This window comes from Phodopus roborovskii, unplaced genomic scaffold (assembly GCF_943737965.1).
Source record: "Phodopus roborovskii unplaced genomic scaffold, PHOROB, whole genome shotgun sequence".
Classification (NCBI taxonomy): domain Eukaryota; kingdom Metazoa; phylum Chordata; class Mammalia; order Rodentia; family Cricetidae; genus Phodopus; species Phodopus roborovskii.
The window spans coordinates 32,171,517-32,197,668 of NW_026126571.1; the positions used below are offsets into that span (position 1 = coordinate 32,171,517).

At 43.0% G+C, this 26,152-nt stretch overlaps 1 protein-coding gene across 1 annotated transcript; it reads right to left on the minus strand.

Annotated features, from left to right (window-relative positions):
• Positions 1 to 543: 543 nt before the first annotated feature.
• Positions 544 to 13,670, minus strand: Znf212 (zinc finger protein 212). The gene is given in 6 exon segments (XM_051203096.1): positions 544 to 2,473; positions 4,193 to 4,273; positions 6,672 to 6,798; positions 6,927 to 7,316; positions 13,521 to 13,555; positions 13,558 to 13,670. Coding segments are annotated over 6 exon segments (1,593 nt in total). The 5' UTR covers positions 13,661 to 13,670; the 3' UTR covers positions 544 to 1,616.
• Between the last annotated feature and the right edge of the window lie 12,482 nt (positions 13,671 to 26,152).

Genomic DNA, 26,152 nt, shown 5'->3' on the forward strand with positions numbered 1-26,152 from the left:
ACGGGTAGCTTCAACTTCACAGCAAGTTCAAGGCCAGCTTGGGCCACATGAAACCCCAACTCAAAAACCATAAAATAGTATTTTTTTATGTAAATTCCACCAGGCAGTGTTATTAGTACATGCCTTTAATCCCAGCACTTGGGAGGCAAGAGCAGGCAGATCTCTGAATTGAAGGCCAGTGTAGTCAACAGAGAGGATAGCAGGTACCAAGACAGTCAGGGATAAATTGTTTCCTCCCCCCATACCCACCCCCAATAAAAACAAACCAATCCAATGGTCTAGAATGGAGTCTGAGCCCATACTACCTTCAAACTCCTAGCAGGTGCTGACACCATACTTCTGTGAACAGGAAATGAATCTAACTTTGACATTAAGGTATATAATTACAAAAGCAACAGTATCCCTGGTCCAGTGTGTGAGCTCTGAGGCAAGATGGTCATAGGTTCAGGCTAGGCTTCCTGGTGAGGAATCTCTCCCCACTTGACTCCAGGTGACAATTCTTGATAAACAGAAAACAACCCATGTGATTCTTTTTTTTAAATACAAGTAACAAGATTTATTCCAGACAACTGTAAATCATTCAAGGATACATTCACCTATGAGCAAGGAACCCACTCTCACCTCCCTCCGCAAATGACAGTGTGGGGCAGGTACTCAACACTCCTGAGACAAGCACCTGTGTTTTTCCTCCTTCGTCTCTGGGGCAGACACTGGAGAGTCTAATCTGAACGACCTCAAGTGAGACCTGGTGTAACAGAATCAACCTCAGTCTTCCGTATTCCCCACCCCCACAGAGCTGCAGAAACAGAAACACAGCACAGCCGGGGACAGACAGGGGAGAGAGTGCACGAGACACCAAACTCCCAGAACTGAGCTCTCAGCTTCTTCACACAAGTCTTGACATCCAGCAGGGCCTTCAGGGCCTTCCTCTTGGCCCACCTGAGAAAACTAGCCCCATCTGAGTATATTCAGTAACCCACTGGGGGAACCCAGCAGTGTGTCTTGGCTCTCCAACCTATGTTAAGTGTGGGTGGGCTAAAAGAGCCCATAATTATTCCCTCCTGGAGGGTAGGCTCAGTTCCCAGGTTAGGAACAAATTCTACAACTCTTGAAATTTATAAAACAAGTTTTAAGCTACATATTAAAAAACTCAACAAGACTCTAACTTCAAAAAGGGGTCTTTAGAACAACCTAAGCAGTTCCTTTAAATTATTTATATTCGTTATTAACAAGAAAGCTACAAAAGGACAGGAAATGGACGATAATACTCCCTGGAACTCTCCACATACCTCTGTGGCCCCATTTAACTGTGGGAAGACGTGTGAAATGCTAGAATGGGCCCTGGAACTAGCCACCAGTCCCTGTGGTGTGACAGTACATCAGAAACAGGGGCCCGAAAAGGGCTAAACAAACAGCAAACCCAGTAGCAGGGCCTAGATGGCAGAGGCTGGGGCCTTAGGTCTTCTCTCCTGTGTCTCAGACTAGCCTTTGTGCTTAGCCAAGGGGGGCAAAGCAGAAACAATTCTCAGGAAGAAGTCAGCCTGACTCTGTAGTGTCTCTGCGGGGGACTCATGCCACCCCCCCTCCAGCCCCCGGCCGGTAAGGGGCTGGCAACCTTAAAGCAGGCCATTGGGCCTTCCATGCTCTGGAGCCAGAGCAACTCGCTCCCGCTGGTGAATTTTCTGGTGCTGCAGGAGGTGCTGCTTCTGAACAAAGCTCTTCTCACACTCAGGGCAACTGTAGGGCCGCTCCCCTGTGTGGATGCGCTGATGCCGCACCAGATCAGATGGGTGGCTGAAACTCTTGCCACAGTACCCACAGATGAGAGAACTCCGACTTTTCCTCCAAGGGATGTGGCCAGGCAGAGCAACTAAGCTGTTAGGTGAGAATCTCTCCTGGATATGTGGACTGGTGCCCGGGCCCTCCCGCTGGTGGCAGCGCTGGTGGGTCACCAGGCTGACCTTGCAGCTGAAGCTCCTGTGGCACACATCACACTGATGTAGCTTCGACTTCTTGGCCTGTGGCTGCAGTCGTGGTTTGGGCCTAGGGCTCTCCTCTGGTTCTGTGGCTGAGTAAGACTCTCTGCCCACGTGGCTCTGCATATGTGTAGTCAGCTGCTGCTTGTAGCGGAAGCTGATCTGGCATTCCGAACATTTGTATGGGCTGGTGTCCCTTTTCACCTTCAGGCCCTGTCCACATGCCTGACCCAACTGTCTCTGCCTGTGGGACTTCTGTTTTCCAGGGCAGATCAGTTTACTACCAGGGGCAGGGTCTCTACTGCCCTCAACAGACTCAGGGGTAGAGTTCCCAGGGCCTGTTTCCAAGAGAGCAGGATCTCCTGGACTATTCCAGAACACAGCCTGCTCTGTGCCAAAGCAAGCCTGCTGTTCAGCAGCACTGGAAAACATGCTGGGAAGACCTGCAGGGCCCTCCTGCTTGTACAGCACCTCCTGTTTAACCATGGCCCTATCTGCTGCAAGGAAAAAGACCAGCAAAAGATCACATTCCAGCACTTTTGGTATCTCCAGAGCCAAATGCTTGAAGACTTCAGAAGACTCAAACCAAAGCTTCTTAGAACAACTGAATTAGGACAATCTAGAGGAGAGTCTGAACATCTTACTCTTAGAGAGCAATGTTATTATAGTTCTCCAAACTTGTCTATAAACTGGTATTTAAACTCTATGAAAAAATTACAAAACACACTGTAACAACTGATTAATTCAAAAGTGTTAAAATAGCAAATTTGAATGTGGGCCTGGTGATTTAGGCCTATAATCTCAGCTACTCAGAAAGATGAGGCAAGAGGGTCACATGTTAACAGACTGCTCAGGCTACAGAGCAAGTTCAAGACCAATGTGGGTAGTTAAGTGAGACCCTACTTAAATTTTTTTGGTTTTTGAAAACAGGGTTCCTCTGTGTAACAGCTCTGGCTATCCTAGAACTCACTCTGTAGACCAGGCTAGCCTCAAACTCTTGAACTCAAAATTTAAAAAAGTTTTTTTTTTTTTTTTTTTTTTTTTTAACCAAAGGGGTTGAAGATAAAGCCCAGTCACACATGCATGCCTAGTATGTACAAGACTCCGTGTTTAACACAGTAAACTAATAGTTTGAAAATCACACATTCAGGAGCTGGAGAGATGACTCAGTGGTTAAGAGTCCCATGTCCTTGTAGAGGAGTCAAGTTCAATTCCCAGCACCCACATAGTAGCTCACAACCATCGGCAACTCCAGTTTCAAGAGATCTGATACCTTCTATGTTTCAAACGCTTCAAACATGAAGTACACAGACACAGACAAAACATCCATACACATAAATGAATAAACTAAAATTTTAAAAAATATCATATGCCCAGTTTTCCAGAATAGTCTGCTCAAATGCATTTCCTGGTTTCTTTCTCCTTTGGCCCTGTGGCTCGTTGCACACCCTCCATCACTCATTCTGACCACAGCCCATTATGTCTATTACTTTCAGGGCATGAAAAAGCATGCTATACAATCTGTAGAATGGCAGGAGTAAAGAAAAACCTGTAACAGTTTTAGTGAAAGGATGGTGGCTCACAACTGTAATCCTATTAAGGGCAAAGAGTTAGGAGGATCAGTAGTTCAAAGCCAGCCTGGGATCACAGTGAGTCCAAGCTATCATGGACTATATAGTAATACATCTCAAAAGCAAGCTTAGAGGCCAGAAAAATGGCCCACTGAACTAGAGCATTCGTTTCCAATACCCATGTCAGGTGGTTATAACTTCAGTTCCAGGAGATTCAACCCCCTCTTTTGCCCTCCATGGATACCCCCACAAACATCATAGAGTCACACAGACACATATGCATACATATAAATAAAAATAAAATAAACCTTTAAAAACAAACAAGCAAGCTGGGCAGTGGTAGCTCCCAGGACCACGGGGGCAGATATAGGTGGATCTCTGAGTATGAGGCCAGCCTGGTCTACAAAGGAGTTTCAGGATAGCCAGGCCTACACAGAGAAACCCTATCTGGAAAAAAAAAAAAATTAAATTAAATTAAAAAAAAAAACACAACAAAATCAAACAGGAGTCCACAACCTGCACGTTCCAGATGAGATTATCAATACTATTTGGCAGGTAATCTGTGGGAAATCTCTTTATAAGCTATAGGAACCTGCAGGGTAGGGATAGAGAAAGAAGACAGAAGAACATTCTAGAACTACATACCCAGGTGGGTTCCTTCTTCCACCAATTCACCCACCATCTCTGCACCCAATTCTCCTTCTTCTTCTGGCTGCCCAAGGACCTCTGGGTTGGAAAAGATACAGTGTGAGTTCAAGAGAATAAAGCTTGCAGCACGCTGGTCAGATGCCACAGAGTAAATGACCAATGCCAGGGAGTCAATCATAACAGTTAAAAAGACACAAGAAATAATGTTACTGCCATTTTTTCCTAGACATTTCTGGCCAATGGAAATTTTAAGATGTCATTGTTTTTAACAATACTTCATGTGTAAATGTACTCTTGCTTTATCCATTCTTTGGTTAAGGGACATTTAGGTTGTTTCCAGTTTCTGGCTATTATGAATAATGGTGCTATGAACATAAACATAGTTGAGCAAGTGTCCTTGTGATAAGATGGAGAATCTTAGAGTATATGCCCAAGAGTGGCATATCTGGGTCTTGAAGTATATCAATTATCAATTTTCTGAGAACTGCCAAATTGATTTCCAATGTGGTTAAGTTTGTATTCCCACCAGCAATGGAAGAGTGTTCTCTTCACTCTGCATCCTAGCTAGGCTGGCCCTAATTTCTAGTGTTCCTTCATTAGAAGACTAGACTCAGGTGCCAGTGTCCACACAGCACCACCACCACCACTGCTGAAGTTTTGCCAAAGATTCCTTCACAGTGCCTAATTTTATCCTCCTATCCTCCTTGCTGAGGCAGTGCCAGGTAAGTCAGGCTCAATGACATAGGAAAACAGCCTCGAGAGAGTGTATAACCCATCTGGGGTAACAGCCACCTCTTTAATGCACTCTGACTTTTCTCACTCTCATTCTGGGTCAGCCACTGGCCTCCTTGGTATTTCTCCAAGGACCCACATTCTAAAAGAATCTGTCTAACAAGAAAACAATGCATTCATTATATAGCATGTATTATTAATAATTACATAAAATACTTCCAGCTAGTACTTCTAGTCTAACAAACAAACATGGAGACCGAAGTGGCTAGTGATGACACTGGTTAATTAACAAGAAAAGGGCTCTGTCAGCCTATGCTGAATATCTCAAGTTTAAATTCTTTTTAAAGCATTTTAATTTTATATTTTATGTGGGTATACATATATTATGTAAGACTTTAGGTACACCTGTACCATAGTGCACATGTGGAGGGCAGAAGGCATCTTATGGAATATTAACTGTGTAAAGATGTGTTACATTTATTTTTATTTACATTTGTTTAATTATGTAAAGATGAGCTGCTGTCTAAAACATGTAATGGTCTAATTAATAGCTAGGCTGGTGGGCAGAGAGAATAAGTAGGAGGGGGAATCTAGATTCTGGAGAAAAGAAAGTAAGAGAGGAGAGAGGAGAGATGCCCAGGGCCAGCTAGGCAGCTACCAGCCAGATACAGAGAAAACAGTGAAAATAGGACATATAGAATGAAAGAAAGGTAAAAAGTCCCAAGGCAAAACAGATGAAAAACACAGGTTAGATTAAGTTATAAGAACTACTGGAACAAGATAAGCATAAGATAAGGTCAAGCATTCATAACTGATAGTAAGTCTCTGTGTCATGATTTGGGAGGTAGTTGGTAACCTTAAAGAAAGCCTGTTACAACTTTAAGGAGTCAGTTGTCTCCTTCTATCATGGGATTGAATGCAGGTTATCAGGCTTGTATAGCAAGCACTTCTATCCACTGAGCCACCTTAGCAGTTCCAAAGTTACAGTATTTCTCAAACAATCTTAAATATGAAAATTAGCACATTAGCTGGGCATGGTGGCACATCAGATTCTAGCACAGGAGGATCTCTGTGAGTTCAAGGTCAATCTGATCTCCATAATGAATTCTAAGACAGCCAGGGCTACACAGAGGGCTTTGTCTCAAAAACCAACAATTTATTATATTTATAGTGGTTTGAACAAGAAAGGCCCCCACAGGGTCATGTCTGAAAACTTTGTCACCAGTTGGTGGAATTATTTGGGAAAAGTTAGGGGGTATAGCCTGTTAGAGGAGGCAAGTCGGGGGGGGGGGTAGGTTTTAAGGTTTCAAAAGACTGAGTTTGTTTTCTCTACATCTTGCTTGAGGTTCAAGATATGAGCTCTCAGGGTTGTTTCAGCCACTTGCCACCTGCTACCTCTGCTTTGGCCATCCAGTACTCTAACTAACCCTCTAAAACCCAAAAGTCCCAAATAAGTTTTTTATATAAGTTGCCTTGGTCAGTATCTTATATAGCAATAGAAAAGTAATTAATACTTTGTAGCTATGTATTAAATACACCTATTATACTTCAGCAATAATATCATCATAAATAGTTTCAAGAAGTGATTGTGTTACCACAGAGAAGAAATACAAAAGGCTCATCCCTGAGACCTTCTCAAGCCTCTGCAGGTGACAGCCCCTGGAGACTCATCCCTCCTCCCAGCAACTGCTCAAGAGACCAGCTGAGTATCCGGTGCAACAGGAGGAAAAAAACCAACACTTACTCAGAGAGACCAGCGTCTCATAGTTGCTCTCCATGACATTTCTGTAAAGCTCCCTCTGCCAGTCCTCCAGGTTCTCCCACTCCTGTTCTGAGAAACAGACCCCATCATTCTCGAGGGGTCCAGACACCTGCAAGTATAAGCCACAAGAATAAGCACTTTGACTTGTATCCTAAGTACAAGCCAGTGATTTAACATCTTGACTAATCAAGGGCTGGGATCCCTTTTTTCCTAACTTTTAAACTTAAGAGGTTCTACCTTGGGGGGTTCCCCCTTGCTACCAGGGGGCAGCCGCAGGACCCAGAAGTTCCTGTTGCGAAGCAGGTTCTCTACGTTCTCCAGCCGCCGCTGCAGCAGCCCGTACTCCTGTAGCAGGGTCCCCAGCACGGCCCACTTGCCCTCCAGCTGGTTGCTGAACTCCACAGCTGTCTTCTCAAAGTCAGCCAGCTTTTTCTCAGCTGTCCCTGCACGTCCCTCAAGGCTCTGTAGTCGGGCAGCCTGGGATTCCATCTTCTTCTCCACAGCCTGAATAGCAGCCACCACTGTCCAAAGTGAGATTTCTGTGGTCTGAAAATATGGGCTTTTCTCTGCTGTTTGTGAAGGTGGTGTGGCAGGAGCTAATGGTGTAGAACGCCGTTTCCTCCTGTGCTGTAGGATTGATGATACAAGGCCAGTGAGACAAGGTCACTCCCAAATATCAAATAAAGAAAGCAATTCCAAGTCCAGGACTCCTACCTAGCTTCCTTGAAACAAAAAAACAAATATACTTTTTCATTCCGATCTGGTGCTGGCTAGTTTTATGGTGTTGGCTAGTTTTATGTCAACTTGACACAAGTTAGAGTCACTGGAGAGAAGGGAGTCTTATATTGAGAAAACACCTTAATAAGATCCTGGGTTCTATAAAAAAAAAAAAAAAAAAAAAAAACAGGCTGAGCAAGCAATGGAGAGCAAGCCAGTAAGCAGCACCCCTCCATGGTCTCGGCTTCAGCTACTGCCTCCAGGTTCCTGCCCTGACTTCCTTCAATGCTGAACAATGATATGGTAGCATAAGACAAATAGACTTTCTTTCCCAAAGTGGTTTTTGGTCATGGTGTTTCAACATAGCAATAGAAACCCTAATTAGGACAGATTCTGAAAACTTCATGTTGTGCAGGGCATACAGCTCCCCTCGCATGACCTGAAGCACCACGTGAGCCAGGGTGCATGCCTATAACCCCTGTATTTGAAAAGGAGGCAGTAGATGAGCAATGTCATCAGACCAGTGGCTTTACAAATTTTTTTTTACATTTATTTATTTATTTATTTATTTATTTTGTGTGTGTGTGTGTGTGTGTGTGCGCGCGCGCGCACGCATGTGCTAATGTGTGTATGCATATGACATTGCTCAACAGATAAAGGCCAAGTCTGAGGACCCAAAAGTTTGATCTCTGGAATCCACATTGTGGAAGCAGAGAACTGATTCCCACAAGCTGGCATCTGACAACCACATGAGTAAAGCCCACACTTTACAAAAATCAATAAGCAGGGTCAGGCATGTTGGTACATGCCTTTAATCACAGTACAGGTGTATCTTTGTGAATTTAAATCCATCCTGGTCTATATAGTGTGTTCCAGGCCAGCCAGGGTACCAAAATAATAATAATAACAACAACAACAACAACAACAAATAGTCAACATTTACCTACTAATCTGTAATGCTATTCTCTACTATAACCCAAGTTCTTTTACCAGTCAGTTTATTTTTGTCATCTTTTTTCTAATCTATGGGTTAATTTTTCTGTCACTTTACCAATACTGTGGTCTTATTAGCTCTAGCTACATAGTAATTATTGATACTTACTAAGACAAATCCCATCCCTTTATTTTATAGTAGTTAGTACCTTGGCTTATTTGGCCCACTGATGTTCTACAAACATGAAGAGTTTTTCACAAAAGTATCTTCAGAGACTGTTCAGAAATGCATCAAATTCCACAGATAAATTTGAGAAATAATATTTTTAGGGTAAAATGTTTTAATTCATACAGAGTATGCTATTGCACTTGAATTTTAAAGCATTTTCAATATTTTAACATATTCCCTAGTTTTCTATTCCAGACAACTCTTGCTATGTTAACAACCCATCCCAAAATTTGGTGACTTAAAGACATATACTTTGCTTGCAAATCTGAAACCATGTCTATGTTCTACTTTGTGTCAGTGGGGTAGACACAGGCAAGCAGATATATGAAGAATCTGGACTCCAACTATTCAACAGGCCCTCACACAAAGTCTAAGTCCACATCTAACACCAATTCAGACTGTATGAGCATACTTCCATATGTGATAGGTGTCTTTTCCTTTACCCTTTTCTTTGTATTTTTTATTTTATGAATGTTTGACCTGAATGTACATGTGGACACCCCAATGAAGGCCAGAAGGCATCTGATCCTCTGGAACTGTAATTACAGATAGTTTTGAGTCACCATATGGGTGCTGGGAATTGAACTTGGGTCCACAGCAAGAGTTAACAAGTGCTCTAAACCATGGAGAGAGATTATACAGAGATAATATATGCTGGTAGAAAATGAGTAAAATATTAAGGCAGTGATGGTGCACACCTTTAAATCCTAGCACTTGGGAGGCAGAGGCAGGCAGATCTCTGTGAGTTTGAGGCCAGACTGGTCTACAGAGTGAATTCTAGGACAGCAGGGCAACATAAAGAAACCCTGTCTCAAATAACAATAAGTAAGTAAATAAATAAAATAAAAATTAAACATTAATGATCACTTTTGAATATATGCCTTTTCCCAGCTCTCTACCCAATTCTCATTTTTGGCAAAGTCTTCCCTTCTCTGAGATAAGGTCTTTCTACATAGCTCTGGCTGGCCTGGAACACACAATACAGACCAGATAGACCTAGAACTCAGAAATGTACCTGCTTCTGCCTCCCAAGTGATGGGATTAAAGGTATGAGCCATCATGATCAGCTAAACTAGAAAAATTTAAAACTCATTTTGTTGGTCATACTAGCTGCACTTCAAAGGTTTATCAGTCCCATGTAACTGGACTACCCAGTAACCAGAGTAGCAATACTTGCTCTCTGCAATAATTCTGCTGGATGTACAACATCCTTACTACTGTTTTCTGATAGATAAAATACTAGATTATATTTAAATATTTTAAATGATGAATTTTGTCAATTTTTAAATGTATCTGAAGCTATATAATTAGCCTCAAACTAGTTCAAAAATGTCATTTCAAACAGAAAACTGAATCTTTTTCCATTATTAGTGCAAGAGTATTTTCCATCTCTGGCAATGATATACTTCTAAGCCAAGTTTCTTTTGATTAGTTTTATTCTCTCATATCCTTTTATATTTAACTATTTGTTTCGACTTATCTTTTGGATTTTTCCCATCCTCATATCTTGGCCTTTTAATTAAATTACATTTATTGTGACTGACTTTTTAGTCTTTTAGCAATTATGAAAAGTATATTTACAAAGACCATTGATTTCTGGATTCTGATCTCTTCTTCTTAACCTCTACATTAATGCTATTGTGTAGTTTAATTATTTGTCACTAACTCTTCCACATGTTACTATCTTATTCAGCCAGGCACCCTAACACTTGGGAGGAAGAGCCAAGTGGATCTCTTTGAGTTCAAGGCCAGCCTGGTCTACCTATCAAGTTCCTAGACAGCTATAGCTACCTACATTGTAAAACCCTGTCTCAAAAACAGTTTTCTTTTTGACCCAATGTTGTCCTCAAGCCCCACCCACCTCACCCCCAGCACAAGGACACTTGATTTCATAAGTATCAAATACAATTCCTCAAATGCTCTCAAAGTCAGCTTCACAACTCTGCTCATATTTTAAGCGTTTATGCTTGCTGTTTTTAAATTATCATACAAAATAATAGGCTTATGATTTATTATACATTTCAAATATCATTTATATAGGGTTTTTTTTTTTTGTTTTCCTCAGTATTCTTTTAAAATTTTAGTTGCTATTACCAGAATATGAATTTGGCTTAGTAGTACAAAATCCTCGACTAAAGAAATTTGTGAGAATACAAATATGTTCAAGAACAGTTTAAATAAATTTTATACTGCCAAAACTGTAAGTTCAAGTTTAGCTTAAGATTTTGATGAAATTTATGGCTCAGTCTCAATGAGGTCTGTTGGTGAGGATAACTAAGAGTGGAGTGATCAGAAAAGGGATCTGCTGGTCTTCCTACCTCATGTTAGTACAGGTCTACCTAGTCTAGAAACAACACTTTAGACTGTATCTGTGTCTTAAGGGAGTCAGACGCAGAAATGCTATAAACACTGTTTTCCTGGTTCAGTGTTAATTCCTCGAAAATACACAAACCACTGGGCTGTGCTCCCAGTGGAGGAGCAATAATATGAGCAAAGAGATCAAGACCATGATGGGGAAACCCACAGAAACAGCTGACCTAAGCTAGTGGGTCAGCTCACTGACTCTGGACTGACAGCTGGAGAACCTACATAGGACAGAACCAGGCCCCCTGAAAGCACATGACAGTTAGTGGCTTGGACAATTTGTGGGGCCACTGGCAGTGGGACCAGGCTCTATCCCTAGTGCATGAACTGGCTTTTTGGAGCCCATTCCCTATGAAGAGATACCTTGCTCAGCCTAGACTCAGGATGGAGGGCCTTGGTCCTGCCTCAAAGTGGTGATGGGACAGACTTTGTTGACTCCTTATAGGAGGCCTTACTCTCTTCAAGGAGCTGATGAGGGATGGGTGGAGGGGGAAGGTGAGGGAGTGGGAGGAGGGGAGGGAGGAAGAAATGGGATTGGTATGTTAAAAAGAAAGAGATAATAAAATTTAAAAATTATAATAAAAAGAAAATAAACATTGATAAATCTTTCAGTCCATTCTGAATTAGTTCTTAATCATTCCCTAAAAAAAAAACATAGTCAATTCCACTCAAGGCAAATTTTTCACAAAAATTTTCTTAGTTTTTTTTTTTTTTTTTTTTTCCTTTCACATAGATATCTCAGGATTCCCAAAGTGTTTCTGAACCCAAAAAGCTGCAGTAAAACTCAATTAAAAAGCCAAGGTGCACACAGTGATCCTACTAATATTATCTAGGTGTCTGGGGATAAGACAGCCTAGGGTCTGGGTAGGGTTCATCTTCTCTGCCAGTTAAAGAATTAAAAGACAAGAAAAATCTCAAACTCAACAGGTAGCATCAGAGAAGCCTCAAACACTACTGACAGAATATGCAGTTGAAGAAAAGTGTTTTTTTGGGCAAGGAAACATATGAAACAGAAACATAGAGAAAAGGACCCTCTGCAAAATAGAGGGGGTACTACCCAGGAAACCATTGGGTTTTTTGTAATTGTTGTTTTGTTTTGTTTTTGAGCCTGGGGTTTGTTTTAAAGCCTCTGAAGAATTTTCCTTCTCTAATTTGAGGTTGTTTCATTTGAAGATGGTTGATTGGCCCAGAATTGTTGTGCAACATGTCCGGAGCAGGCCTTGAACTTGTTGAGTCAGTCAATCAGCAGGGGACCTGCTGGTGAGAGACAGAAGCCCATAAAGCCTTTGTTTTAGGCTGTCAGTCTTGTCTTGATTGGGAGGGTGAGGGAGATGTCCATCTTGGAAATTTGCCATCTTTATTTTCTAGCCATGGTCCCTCTCCATATCTGTTTGCTAGCAGGGAGTCTGTCTAACTAGCACTTGGGTTGCAGAGGCAAGAGTTCAAAGATAGCCTGGTGTACACAGCTAAGTCCTAGGCAGCCAGGACTACAGGTCAAGACCTTATTTTGAAAGATTTTTTTTTTTTTTTTAAGACAAGAAATTAGACAAAAGTTAAACACGGCATATGCTTGTAATCTCTGCACTTGGGAGTCAGAAGTTGGAGCTTTAAGGCCATCCTCAGACAGACCAGGCTGAGGCACGTGGAACTGTGTCTCAAAACACAACTACCCAAACAAAACCTGTAATTCAAGCACGGGGTGGGAGGGGGGTGAGGGGGGAGGAGGCCGAATAGGAAGATTGTCATCAGCTGGAGGCCAGAACATACTACTGAGTAAGGCCTTGTCAAACATCAAAGCCAGTTAAGTTCCATCTATCCTACTCTTTCTTAACTGCAACTGTGACATAGTATAAGACTGGAGCCATTAAAAAAAGAAAAAAAATAGAAACTGCTTTAATAACGAGCCCAACATTCGCAATTCAAATTGAGGAGACAAAGGCCTAGAGAGGGGAGCACAAACTGCAAAGAGGTGAGTGCTGAGATATCCCTCAAACTAATTTTCAGTGTCTTCACATTCCCTGAATGTGAAGCTGGAAGAGGAGGAAAGTAGATAGTGTGCATCTACAGCTTTGTAAATACACCTGTCCCCAAGGAGAGGAGGCCCCGCCCGGTTTCAACCTGTAGCTAGGTGCAAACTCGGTACAAAAATTTACCGCAGAACGTGGCGCCCCGACCAACACTCAAAACCCACTGGTCGCTGAGAAGCCCTAAGCCCTGAGGTTTCCCGCAGCTGAGCTCAAAGGCAACGACCGGGAACGCTGGGTTTTCACCCGCGCCATCACTCCAACTCAGAAAACGAGTCCCTAGTTAGCACGAAGCAGGAAAACATGTGGGCACAATCATAAACAATTCTACAAGCTTCGCTGAAGTTTCTACGAGAAAACGCAGACAGTCAAGGCTCTGAGCCCGACGCAGAAGCACCCAGAGATCGAGCGGGCGGACGGTGAGGATGGTCGGAAGGAAGGTCGACATCCGCCGGCGCCAACGGCCGCGGAGGAAACCAAGCCCGCGACCGAGCTCCGCAAGCCCCGCCCCGGACAAGGCGCTGTCTCTCCCAGCGCCCTCACCGCCGTGCCGGCGACCCTCACCCGAGCAGGTGCCGAGTCCGCCATGGCCGCAGTCGCTCCACAACACCGACTGGCGGGACAGTGTTCGGGCTGAGTGCTACTCTGCCAAATGCCTGGACTTCGGGAAGCCGCCACCGCCGCCTTGTTGATACAAGGTGCATTCTGGGAACGTGCCCCTTCCCCGAGCCAAGAAGAGCTGCAGCCGCTCCTCCCCCCGCGCGGTGTTCCTATTGCGCCCCAGTGCGCCGGGAAGGTGAAAAGCAGCTTGGAGCTCCAATCCTTGAGTGTGGGGTATAAGCAAGCAAAGGCTCCCAAAATCAAGAGCAGTTTTTGAATTGAAGGTAAATCCTGCACACTGCGAAATGCTTTAAGAGATTCAAATATGTGTAAGTTCAAAGATTTAAAAAAAAAAAGAGGACTAGTAGAAAGAGAAATGGGGAGGGGTGGATGTGATCGCAATATATTCTGTACATGAATGTAATTGTCAAAAATAAAAATAATTTTTGAATAAGTAAACTCACACTTTTCCCTGAAGCAAGAACACGGCCTAAGCTGAAGAAAGGTGAGTTCTCACGGGCAAGTGATTTATTCCAAACGCTCACCGATTAGGCTTTTTAAAAACTAGAAATGAAGGTTCAAATGTCAGTGGAATGGGATTCGGAGCCCAGGTCAGTCCACTATAGACTAATATGGTAATCAGGTGCATTGTAGAATCCAAAGTAGCCTTAATCACAAATAATTAACCTAGTCCTCATACCATGGTAAGTGTTAAAGACAGTATGTTGTGCATTCTGGCTTGGAAACATCTGGCCGAATTATCACTGGCCCCTTTAACCCCATCACTAAGAAGTTTGAGGCCACCCTCAGCTATGTAATGAGTTTCAGGCTAGCCAGAAATATAAAAAGAGGCATTGACTCCAAACAAGGCCCCCCAAACCAATACTAGCAACACCAATCATACTCGGCTCATTTCCACCACACTGTCCTGCCGACGATGGATGAGAATATATACCCATTGTGAACAATGGGCATAAATAGCTACCTCTAAGGATTAATCTGCTCTCACTAAGAACCCCTTCTTCGTGTTCAGGGCTGGGATCAGAGTCTACAAGTGATCCCTGGAGGGACACTAGCCCACTTGAACATGGGGCTTCGGCAGTCCTTACATTCCTGAAGCTAGCTTTCCAGGTCCATTCCTTTAGTTGGCCCTCCTCCTGAGACTGACTACCAAGGTCCAGCTATCATTGGAAGTCCAGCAATGAAAGTCCCTTTTGGCTCACTTAATTAACATGCCTGTAACACCATAAATTAAAGACCCAGAGACATATATTGGGGTTCAAGCTTCAAGCTGAAGATCAGAGAAGCAAAGTAGCCAAGCCACTACCTCTTCACCAGCTCTCACCAAGCCTCAGACTGCTGCTGCTTCTCAGTGTGGCTGGAGAGTCAGTGCCTTCCTATTCTCAATGTGGCTGAAAAAAAAATTGATGCCAGTTCTGAGATCCTGTCCTAAATACCCTGAGTCCTGGGATTAAAGGTGTGAGCTCTGTTACTGTTTTAGACTCATCCAATCTTGTGTAATCAGTGTAGCCTTGAACTAACAGAGATCCATCTACCTCTTAATCCTGAGTCCTTGGATTAAAGGTGTATATCACCACTGCCTGACCTGTAGAGCTTGTGGCTTGCTTTCTGAATCCTCAAGCAAGCTTTAATAAATCAAAATAATATATCACCACACATGCCCCAATAAAATTAAACACCTTATGTAGTGAGATAGTCCCTTTGTCCACACCTGTGGCACTGACCACGCCCATTGGGGTGGGGACAGGAGCAGGCATGACCTGGGGGAGCTAGGTCTGGGGAAGGGGCCCCAGGGGCTGAGGAGCATCTGGAGGCATCCTTGGCACCAGGAACCTGCTGGTGTTCATCTGTCTCTGTTGTAAGTTATTTCTCCCTGAATAAACATCTATTGAGCCTATTTGTTTTTCCTGATCCTTATTAAACCATGTTAATCTTATCCTAACAAGGGAGTTCCCTTTGTACCTTTATAAACTACCATTTTCCTATGTCTATCCAGAGTCAATTCTTCGTTGTTTTACCTTCCCCCCTCCCCCAGGGGCAGTTACCCCATTTCTTCCTCTGGTTCCCTTCCCCTTCTCCCTCATCCTTTATCTCCTGTCTTTATCTCTTACTTCCTGTCCTTCTGGGGCAAATAAATATCCTTTGTGCTGAGAACATAGTCTTGGGCACCCTAAGCCACTATTCCTTCCAATCCCAGTCAACATTAACTAGCGCTAACAGCTCCCTCCATCCCAGTACTCTATCTGATGACCTGCTGAAATTTCTCAGCATTTGCTTTAACAGGCACATAAAACATACATACATACATACATACATACATACATACATACATATTAAAAGCCCTGATTCATTTAGGCCCACAAAGCAAGTAAGTCCCAGTGTTTTCTTGCCTTCATTCTATGTATGTTGCCTTAGTTTGGATCAAATTGTGCTTGACACTTCGTAAGCATGTTAAGCATTCAAGGAGTGTGTATACTTGACCCATCTCATCTCCTTTCAAGCTGAGGGCACAGACATAAGTCATTGTCCCAAACCTGAAATTGCGTTGAGTCCCAGGAAGAGAATGTTGAAGGGTAGATGACCTCTCAGATAAGGGTAGTCATCAGTAAGTGTGAAGCTGCACCCTGCAGCAGAAAGTAATCATCTTGTAGGAGCCAGATGGATCCTTTCAAGCAATTCAGTGGCAGCAATAAGGGCTTCTTCCAACCACGCTATAGAACCAGAACTGGGACAATACTCAGCTAGACCATATATTGACCAGGACTGCGTAATTATGCATATTTTCTTGCCCTTCTTACTGACTCAGATGTGGACACATTCCTCTGGAAAAGTCTTTCAATGTGGCTCCCAATCATTACAAATGGTGCTGCTGACTTTGCACATGTAAAAGGAAGTGTTCCTGCAGTCACATCCAGAAGGCTTTCTTTCCTACCCAGATGATCACCTATTGCGGTAAATAAGGATCAGGATAAACAAATAGGCCGAATAGATGTTTATTCAGGGAGAAATAACTTACAACCTAGACAGATGAACACCAGGAAATTCAACCCGATCCTCTCCTGTCCGAGTCACGCCAGAAAGAGAGCACCTTCCTGGCCCCCTCCGACCTCCTTCCTCAGGTCACCTCCGCCCATCGCTCCACCCCCCAATGGGCGTGGTCAGTGCTACAGAAGGACTACCTCACTACAATCACCACTCTTCCCAAAGCACTATTATTTATTCTCTGCCTGTGCCAGTTCTGCCAACATTTTTAAAATTTGGGTCTGTGTTGGCATGCTGTCTGTTTATTCAAAAGTGTATGTTCTCTTTTTTAAATATATTAAAATAAAGTGTAAATAGTTACCTTACAACAAACAAACAAAAACAAATGGTGCTGCTGTTGTTAGAGCAATAAGGAATATGCACACTGCTAGGATTTGTGTTCTTCCATGTCTACATGTATAGAGTATGGGTGCTACACATAAACCTAAGATTGACTTTGACATTATCCATTAACAGAAGAATCTTTGAAATACAAACAAAAATTAATTATATATTTTTTTTGAAGACTAGTGTATTGACTACACCACAAGAGGACAGCCATCTAGGTAGTGGCTATGATAACTTGCAGCCACGCAGAGCACTTTGGTGGTAGTGATGGTGGTGGTGTGGCTTTGAACACCTAATCCTCCTGCCTTTTGACTGCTGGGATTACATGTATGTACCACAAGATAATACAATTTTAAGTTAAAATGATGCTTTAAAAATATCTCTAGCCCTTACATTTTTTATTTTGTGCATGGTTTGTAGGATACACATATATATTCTATATAACATTATATACGTTAGCATATGTATGTAGTTATACCTATTCCTAGATATTTTTAATTTTGAAACAGTGTCTCTCTACATAGTCCTGGCTATCCTGTAGACCAGGCTGGTCATGAATTTATAGAGATCCACCCGCCTCTTTCTCCTGAGTGTTGGGGATTATAGGTATACATCACCATTCCCAGCATAGTCTTTTGGGGGAATTGGGGTTTCAGACAGGGTTTCTTTGTGTAGCTTTGGCTGTCCTGGAACTCACTCTGTAAACCAGGCTGGCCTCAAACTCACAGAGACCTACCTGCCTCTGCCTGCCAAAGGCTGGAACTAAAGGCGTGATGGGAGATGTCATTCTGTATATGTTTCTCATACTGGTTAATGATCACAGCCAATTCTTTTTAAAGGTAAAAAGGGGATTAGGGTATAGATATGAATACTTTGTTTTGGAATGAATTTTCATTTATTGATACAATTTAAGGTCAATTTGTGATATGTATATTTCTCTTGTTTATGTATTGTGTTTATATAGCTCGTTTAAAAATGCAATGTATAATTTAGTACAGATTTTAGATAGTTACTTATAGTAGTCAAAACTTATAGCTAGGTGAGTTAGGTTTTCTAGATATGCAGAGATGTATTTGAGATAGATAGGCATTCTTCAAACCTTTCAAAGACCTACAGAATATGGTATTTAAAATGGTTTAGGGTTTTTCTTGACAGTGAGACATAAATGCTCCTGGCAACATCACCTGCGTCAGAAAGGAAGATGGACATCGAAGAAATGCATTATGGAGACTAGCCATTTGGACAAGATACTGCTCTTGTCTGGACTGTTTGACTTTATGCTGTATAAACTGGACATGCAGGACCCACAGGAAAGTGACTGCTGATTCAAGATGGACATTGCTACAGAGTTCCTGCTTCATGGAAGAGTCTGCCAGACAGTCTGCAGGACACAGAGAAAAGTGACTGACAAACTGCAAATACAAGAAGACAGTTTAAAGTTTCCTGCTTTGCTGAAGATGGAACTGCCAGACACACTATGGCCTATGGGCTGAAGATGGAAGATTACAGAAGAACTTCAGGTGACTGACATGCAAGATGTCTCTATCATTTCTAGAGTTTATATATTTTCCTTCTGTGGTCTTTGAAGGAGTTGAAGACAGATAGTTATAGTTATAGTTTTCTTTAGTTAGGCTTAAAGATAAGTTACATATAGGACTTTAGACTCACAAATATAGGATAGATGATAGAATAGTTTCTTTTAGTCTTGCTAAATGTGTAATATATATATATATATATATTAAGGTTAAAACACTTCTTTTTATTTAGACAGAAAAGAGGAGATGATGGGAGATGTCATTCTGTATATGTTTCTCATACTGGTTAATGAATAAAGCACTGTTGGCCAATAGGAAAGGAAGATAGGAGGGACCAGGAGCAAGGAGGAAATAGGAAGTAGTAAGGAGGAGTCAGGATGGAGAGCCTGGAGAGAACAGAACCGCCATTCCTCCGCTCTCGGTAAGACCACATGGAAATACATAGAAATGGGTTAATAATTAAGACAGAGCTAGCCGATAAGAAACTAGCATCTGGCCAATAGCATTGTATCAAATACAGAGTCTCTGTGCATTATTTGGGGCTGGTGCGGCGGCGGGACCAGACCAGACGGCAGGCAGAAAAACCATACTCATTACAAAGGCGTGCCCTGCCCTGATGCCCTGCCTACATTTTTTTTAATTCAAAAAAGTTTATAGACTATGGTCTAATCCTCCTTCATTGAGACCTTTCCTATTCAGTCATCACTGCTAACCTGCTATTCTCCACAGGATACAGGTTAATAAAAATACTAGACTGGTGGCAGTGGTGGCACAGCCTTTAATCCCAGCACTCGGTAGGGAGAGGCAGATGGATCTCTGTGAGTTCAAAGCCAGCCTGGTCTACAGACTTATATAGAGAAACCCTGTTTCAAAAAAAAAAAAAAAAAAAAAAAAAAAAGGAAGAAAGAAAGAAAAGATACTAGACAGAATATACCTTGGCTTAAGGTCCTTTGCTGCTGTGTGTGCTCTGGAGCCCCATTTCTACCATCAGCCTGGCATGCCTCTCTTACCCTGGCAGAACGGCTCTCCCTATAGGAAAGGCTGTAGGATAAAAGGGCCAGCCAAAGAAACACATCCTGACCCTGAAAACAGAGAAGCAAAAGACATCTCTGCTGGGAAACTCTCATAGCAGAGTGGAGCAGAACTGAGTTGTAATTGGAGTAAGAGTTTGGAAAGGATACCCAACACAGAGATCAGAGGTGATTTTCTCTGTATCCTGGATTGGTTCAACTGCACCTCTGAGTCTGTGAATGATTCCAGGTTCTTTCCAGAAGTTTCTCATTCTTGGCTTGTCAGCAAGCTTCTGTTATCATAATTAGAAAGAAGTATTTGGACTGATAAAATATTATGGAGGACTATAGAGATAGGTTAGCAACTAACTCTTCTTCCAGAGGACTGGGACATCCACATGGTCCCGAGTCAGTCTAGTTCTAAGGCACCTACTGTATGTGGCCTTCTGTGGGCTCCAGGCACATATGTGGTACACAGACATATATACAGGTGAAACACCTAAACACATTTTTTAAATTAAGGGCTATAGGAAGCTGGGAGCTCTAAACAAACATCTAATCACTTTTTATAGAGTACAGACAGACAAAAGTAGGATTCCAGTTTGGGAACCACTGCATTTATTAAAGTTATTTAGAGAGCATGGGGGCCCTAAACTAGCTGTCCCATTGGAAAGCTACACTCCAGCATGAACAAGTTTCCTTACAGCTGCATAGATGGAGTCTCCATCAGTCAACGTACACTCTTATGTGCTCCAGCCCCTCCTGAGAATTGAAGCCACATGCAGTTAGAGGAGAATTACATTCAAATGCCTGGGAGATGCAGGAGGGAGCTACTGGGATCTCAAATCCTCCCTTCTCTCTTTTTCTGTGAGGTAATACCAATAGTCAACAAGCCAGATCTGGTTTCTTACAAGTAGTCACAGCTGCCCTGATGAAGATGATGGCTGTTATACTTGGAGGGCAGTGCTCTATGACAGTGGCATACCAGATACCTGTCTCACATTTTTTTAAAAAAAGTATTACGTGAAGCTGGGCTTGGTGGTGTGTACCTGCTATAATCCCAGCAGGGATGGGGCACGTTTTTTTTCTGTTTTGTTTTGAGGCATCATCTTGCTATAGAGCCTAGGACAGGCTCTGTCTCAGTCATCCTTCTGCCTCAGCTCCCTCAGTACTAGGATACATGCCTATATGACCATGCCTGGCTGAAAGCAAGATATTGAGTTTGACATAAACTTGGACTATACACACTCCATCTTTTAAAAAAGGATTATAGTATCCAAGCAATAGTACAGACAATGCCTGAACTGGCCTACCCCTGTGATCAGATTGATGAATACCACAACTATCATCATGGGCCCTCATCCAGTAATTGATGGAACTAGACGCAGAGATCCACAACCAAGAACCAGGCCAAGCTCTGGGAATCCAGTTGAAGACGGGGCGGGGGGGGGGGGGGGAGGGAACATATGAACAAGGGAGGTCAAGGTCATGATGGAGAAATCTACAGAGATAGCTGAACCAAGCTAGTAGAAACTCAAGAATTCTAGACCTACAACTGTGGCGCCTCCAGAGTACTGAACTAGGCCCTCCACATGGCTTGTTGGGGCACATTCCCTAAGGTGGGATGCCATGCTCAGTTTTAATGCATGGGAGAGGGCTCTGGCCCTGCCCCAACCTATTATGCCAGACTATGTTGACTCCTCATGGGAGCCCTTACCTGTGAGGAGGAGTAGACAGGGTGAGCTAGAGGGGAGGTAAGCGAGAGTTGGGGGGAAGATGAGAGGAAGAATTCTAGTTGGAATGTAAAATGAAATAAAAAGATTTTAAAAATGGAAAAAATATTTTAGTCTTCTGTGAGCCCTTCTGCCCTGCCCTAGTACTTTTTCTCAGACACTGCTTCTAGGACCTAGAGATGTTTCTAAAAAGCTCTGCTCAGAATCAGAAAAGGAGCAGGGTGGCGGCACACACCTTTAGCCCCAGCTTTTGGGAGACTGAGGCAGGTGAATCTATGTGAGTTCAAGGCCAGCTTGATCTACAGAGAGAGTTTCAGGACAGTCAGAACTGTTGCATAGAAAACCCTGTCTCAAAACAAACAAAACCCCAAAAACAAAAACAAAAAAATCAGAAAAGGATATAACCTGGAGTGAAGGGGTGCTCTTTATTGGGGAGGTAGAGGCAGAGATCGAGTTTAAGAGAACAGGACTGGAGTATAATTTCCCTGACCCAGAACCTCATAAGAACATGGTTGGAAATAAATGGGGTATGGCCTGGTCATGCTGAAGATACAGGCCTGGCTTAGAAGACAGAGAAGTGTGAGCTGCGAAGGATAGATCAGTGAGAACATTGCCAGAAAGGTGGAATGTGTGCATTGTTTGCATAGGTGCAGTTAGGAGAAAGAAAAGCTACTTTAAAAACAGGGCTGATGGGGTTGGTAAGATGGCTCAGTGGGTAAAGGCACTTACCAGACAAGCTTGGTGACATTAGTTTCTTCCTTGGAACCCAAGTGAAGGTGGAAGGAGAGAACTGACTCCACAAAGCTGTCCCCTGACCTCCGCACTATACAAAGGTACACCCCTAAAATAATAATAAATTTAAAAAAAAGGCCTGATGATACTCCTATATGATTCCAGCACTTGGTAGGTAAAAGCAGGTCCATCCTCAATTACATCATGAGTTTGCAGCAAGACCTTGTGTCTGAAAGAAAGAAAGAAACAAACAAACAAAAAACCCACCCCCAATAAAAACCACATGGTAATCAATAGAGATCTGGTCTGATTAAAAAAAAAACCAGGTCCACCCACTCCATGTAAAGCATGCTCAGCTGGGCATGGAGGCAACCTGCCTTTAACACTGGAGAGCTGAGGGACTCGGGTTTCTGAGTTCAAGGCCAGCCTGGTCTATATAGTGAGTTCCAGGTCAATTGGAGCTATATGGTTGGATTCTAATTATAAAAAGAACAACCACAAAAAAAAAAAAAAAAGACATTTCCTGTGTACCCATCCCAGTAATTTCTCAGACATTTGCCAAAGGGAAGAACATGACATGAAAAGTAAGGTAGCATTTCTACAGAATTAACATCATAGGGAGAATTTTCTAGAACTCATGACTTGTAATCAAACATGTGTAAGACAAGATTTTGTTTTGCCTTGCCTTCCATAGTAGCTGGCACACACAGCTGTGACCACCATGCCCTGCTAGATTTCTGCCCTGCACATCCCTTTGTAATTTTTTATTTTGAATAATTAATACAAAATCTTCAAAATTCCATTCTTTGGTTTGGAAAAAAATGATACATAATTCCTTGTAAAGAGCAACTAATAAACTAATATTTTGTTTCATTGGCTTTTTTTTTTGGATACAGGGTCTCTCTGTATAGCACTGGAGCCTGTCCTGGAACTTGTTCTGTAGACCAGGCTGGCCTCAAACTCACAGAGACCCACCTGCCTCTGTTTCCTCAGTGCTGGGATTAAAGGTGTGTGCCACCACCACCGCCCAGCTTTATTGGCTTTTTATTGGCTATTTGAATTGTGAGAAAAGAAGCCACAGGAAATGGCTTTGAAGACAGAAGGAGAACAAAGATAGAACAAAACTGTACCATAATCCTGGCACTTGGGAGGCAGAGGCAGGCAGATCTCTGTGAGTTTGAGGCCAGCCAGCCTGGTCTACAGAGTGAGTTCCAGGATAGCTAGGACTGTTACACAGAGAAACCCTGTCTCGAAAAACTGGAAAAGAAAAAGAAAAAGCCCAGCACTCAGGAGGCAGAGGCAGGTTGATCTCTGTGAGGCCAGCTTGATCTATAGAGCAAGTTCCAGGACAGGCTCCAAAGCTACACTGAGCAACCCTGTCTCAAAAAAATTAAATTAAGATTTGGGGGATTTCTAAGTATATACTGGAGAGAAGGGCTGAGGAGAAAGATCAGGATGATGGGTTGTGAGGTATTTCTGATGATGAGAATGGTTCAAAGTCTTTTAAGAACAGAGACAGAAGTCGGGGATAGTCACACACCTTTAATATCAGTGCTTGGGAGGTGGTGGAAGGTGGATCTCTGTGACTTTGAGGCTAATCTGGTCTACATGGTGAGTTCCAGGACAGCCAGGGCTAGACAATGAGACCCTGTCACAAATAAATAACGAAAGAACAGAGATGGCTGTTAGTTTAGGTAAATTTCAGGTCATTTGCTATGATGCTGTGAAAGGAGGCACTGTCTCTGACTCATCAAACTTAAGAGTCTACTACACTTAAGTGGGGGAATCAATGTGGAGCCAGAGGGGAGATCAGCCCTGGGCCCACAATTTGCTCCTTAGGGTTCTTTTATATCACTGAAGGCCAAATGAACATTTACTGTAAAATTGCAGGCCCAGGTTGATTAGTCAGGGCTGGTGTGATTTTTTTTTTTTCTCCCCTCATTTTCTTCTTACTCCCCACCAATGTCCAATCCAGGGACTGGATCTCAAAAAGACTCGAGAATCCTTAATCATAAGATAGTGTTGTTTGGAGCTGGTGATAAAGCTCAGCTGATAGTATTTGCCTAGCACACATAAAGCATTAGGTTCAGACTCAGCAATGTGTGGTGTACATGCCTATAATTCAGTACTCAGAAGGTAGAGGCAGGAGGATCAGAAATTAAAGGTTATCCTTGGCTACATAGGGAGGTCACCCTGAACTACAGGAGACCATCTCAGAAAGAAAGAAGGAAGGAAAAAAGGCTTAGAGGCAGTGCAGTGGGAGAGGGCTTGCCTAACATCTAGGAAGCCTGGGTTCGAAATTTGGCACCACCAACCCTACAAAAAAGGGGAGGGGATGGAAAGGGCACTTGCTATACAGGCACAAGACCTGAATTCAAATCCTTAATACCACATTAAAAGGCAAGTATGCCTATAGCCCTAGTATGCTGTGGTAGTGGGGCACAGAGACAGGGCTTACTGGCTGCCAGCTTAGCTCCAGGTCCAGGGAGAAAACCTCCCTCAAAGGAATAGGCAGAGAATGAAAGAACAGGACCCAACAACCTCTGCTCATGTACACGAGAGCATCCACACCCAAATGTATTTGCTCAGAAACGGGAAAATCCATTTAAAATTAAAAAATATATATACCTGTATTTTCATCATTTTCAATGGTCTCTGGTGGATCCCACCTTCCCAGGACTTCCATCAAATCCTTCCTGCCCTCCCTTGACATTTATGCCTGCTCTGCTACTTACAAGTTCTACAGGACTACAGCACAGTGGATCCCAGGCTTGTTGATGGTTGTCTATGGGACAGTGAGTATTCAAGGTCTTTCATGGCTTGTGCTGTGCCTCACCTTCTAACTACATATATATCCCAGGAGTTCATACCTGTCTTCTCTGGCCACACTGCTCTCTTTGCCTTACAATCCCTGTCTTCCTGCCTTCCTTTCCCTTTGCCCCATAAAGTTCATGCTCCAAACCTGACTTCTCTCTGGAGTTGAACCTGCTGCTTCATGCAACATGAGCTCAGTACTTCTTACATAGGCCTGCTTTCAAGAAGCACTGCAGTCATGGACTGCTCATTTCTTCTTCATCCCCCAACACAGTGCCTATCCTGACTGGCATGGCCAAAACATCAATGGGTAATTCAGTGACTGATTTGCTTACTGTCTCAGGACCTGGGGCCAATCATAGTGTAGCTGAAGGCACCAGTATAGTGAAATCCACTGGATATGACCCAGGAACCCACAGGTAGGCACTGTGGGTGTTGGTGCTCACTGGCTGTGTATGGCTTCTCTAGACCAGTGTTCTCCAGTCTTCTGTATTGTGCCACTGTGGAACACTGTAAGGGAAATCACGCCTGTGTTTCCCACATCTATCCTCATGCAGCCACGATTTCACTATCACAAATGTCTTCTCTCTCATATTACACTTCAAGCTTGACAAGAATTTAGTCTTACACTTGTTCACTAAATGTTGAATAGTGATCAAGGCCCATCTATCTTCACTCTTATCCTCTAAACACTTTTTCTGCAGAATGACACAAATCACAAAATGTTAAGGGATCAGGTCAAACTTAGTGGCACACACCTTTAATTCCAGTACTCAAGAGACAGAGGCATGCAGATCTCTGTGAGTTCCAGGTCAGCCTGGTCAACATAACAAGTTCTAGCTAGGCCAGGCAGGGGTGCATAATAAGACACTGTCTTTAAAAAAAAAAAAAAAAAAAAAAAAAAAAAATTCCACGGGAGGCAGACAGATGTCTCTATTTGAGGCCAGCCTGGTCTACAGAGCAAGTTCTAAGATAGCCAAGGCTACACAAAGAGAATCTGTTCCAAAAACCCAAAACCAAAACAACAAACAAGCCAAAAGGGTTAAGGGACTCCAGGCCTGACCAGTATCCCTCTGGAGGATAGACATGACCACTACTACCGTGAAGCAGAGCTGCTGTGGTGGTAGCCTACAGTCACAATGAAATAAACACAGCCACTGGGTTTATGGTAATGGCAGTGAGGCTGTTAATGTCACTTGTAGAAGGAGTGGGGGGTCACAGCTGACCTCACTAGAGGACCCAGTCAGCCCTCCCTCCACCCTAGTTGTCTATAATCTTAGACATGCCGTGTAAGAGGTAGGAAACTGACTGGGGTGGAACTCTTTAGTGGTACCCTGGCAGAGGTGTCCATGCTTCTGTAATTAACCTTAGTAAACCCACTC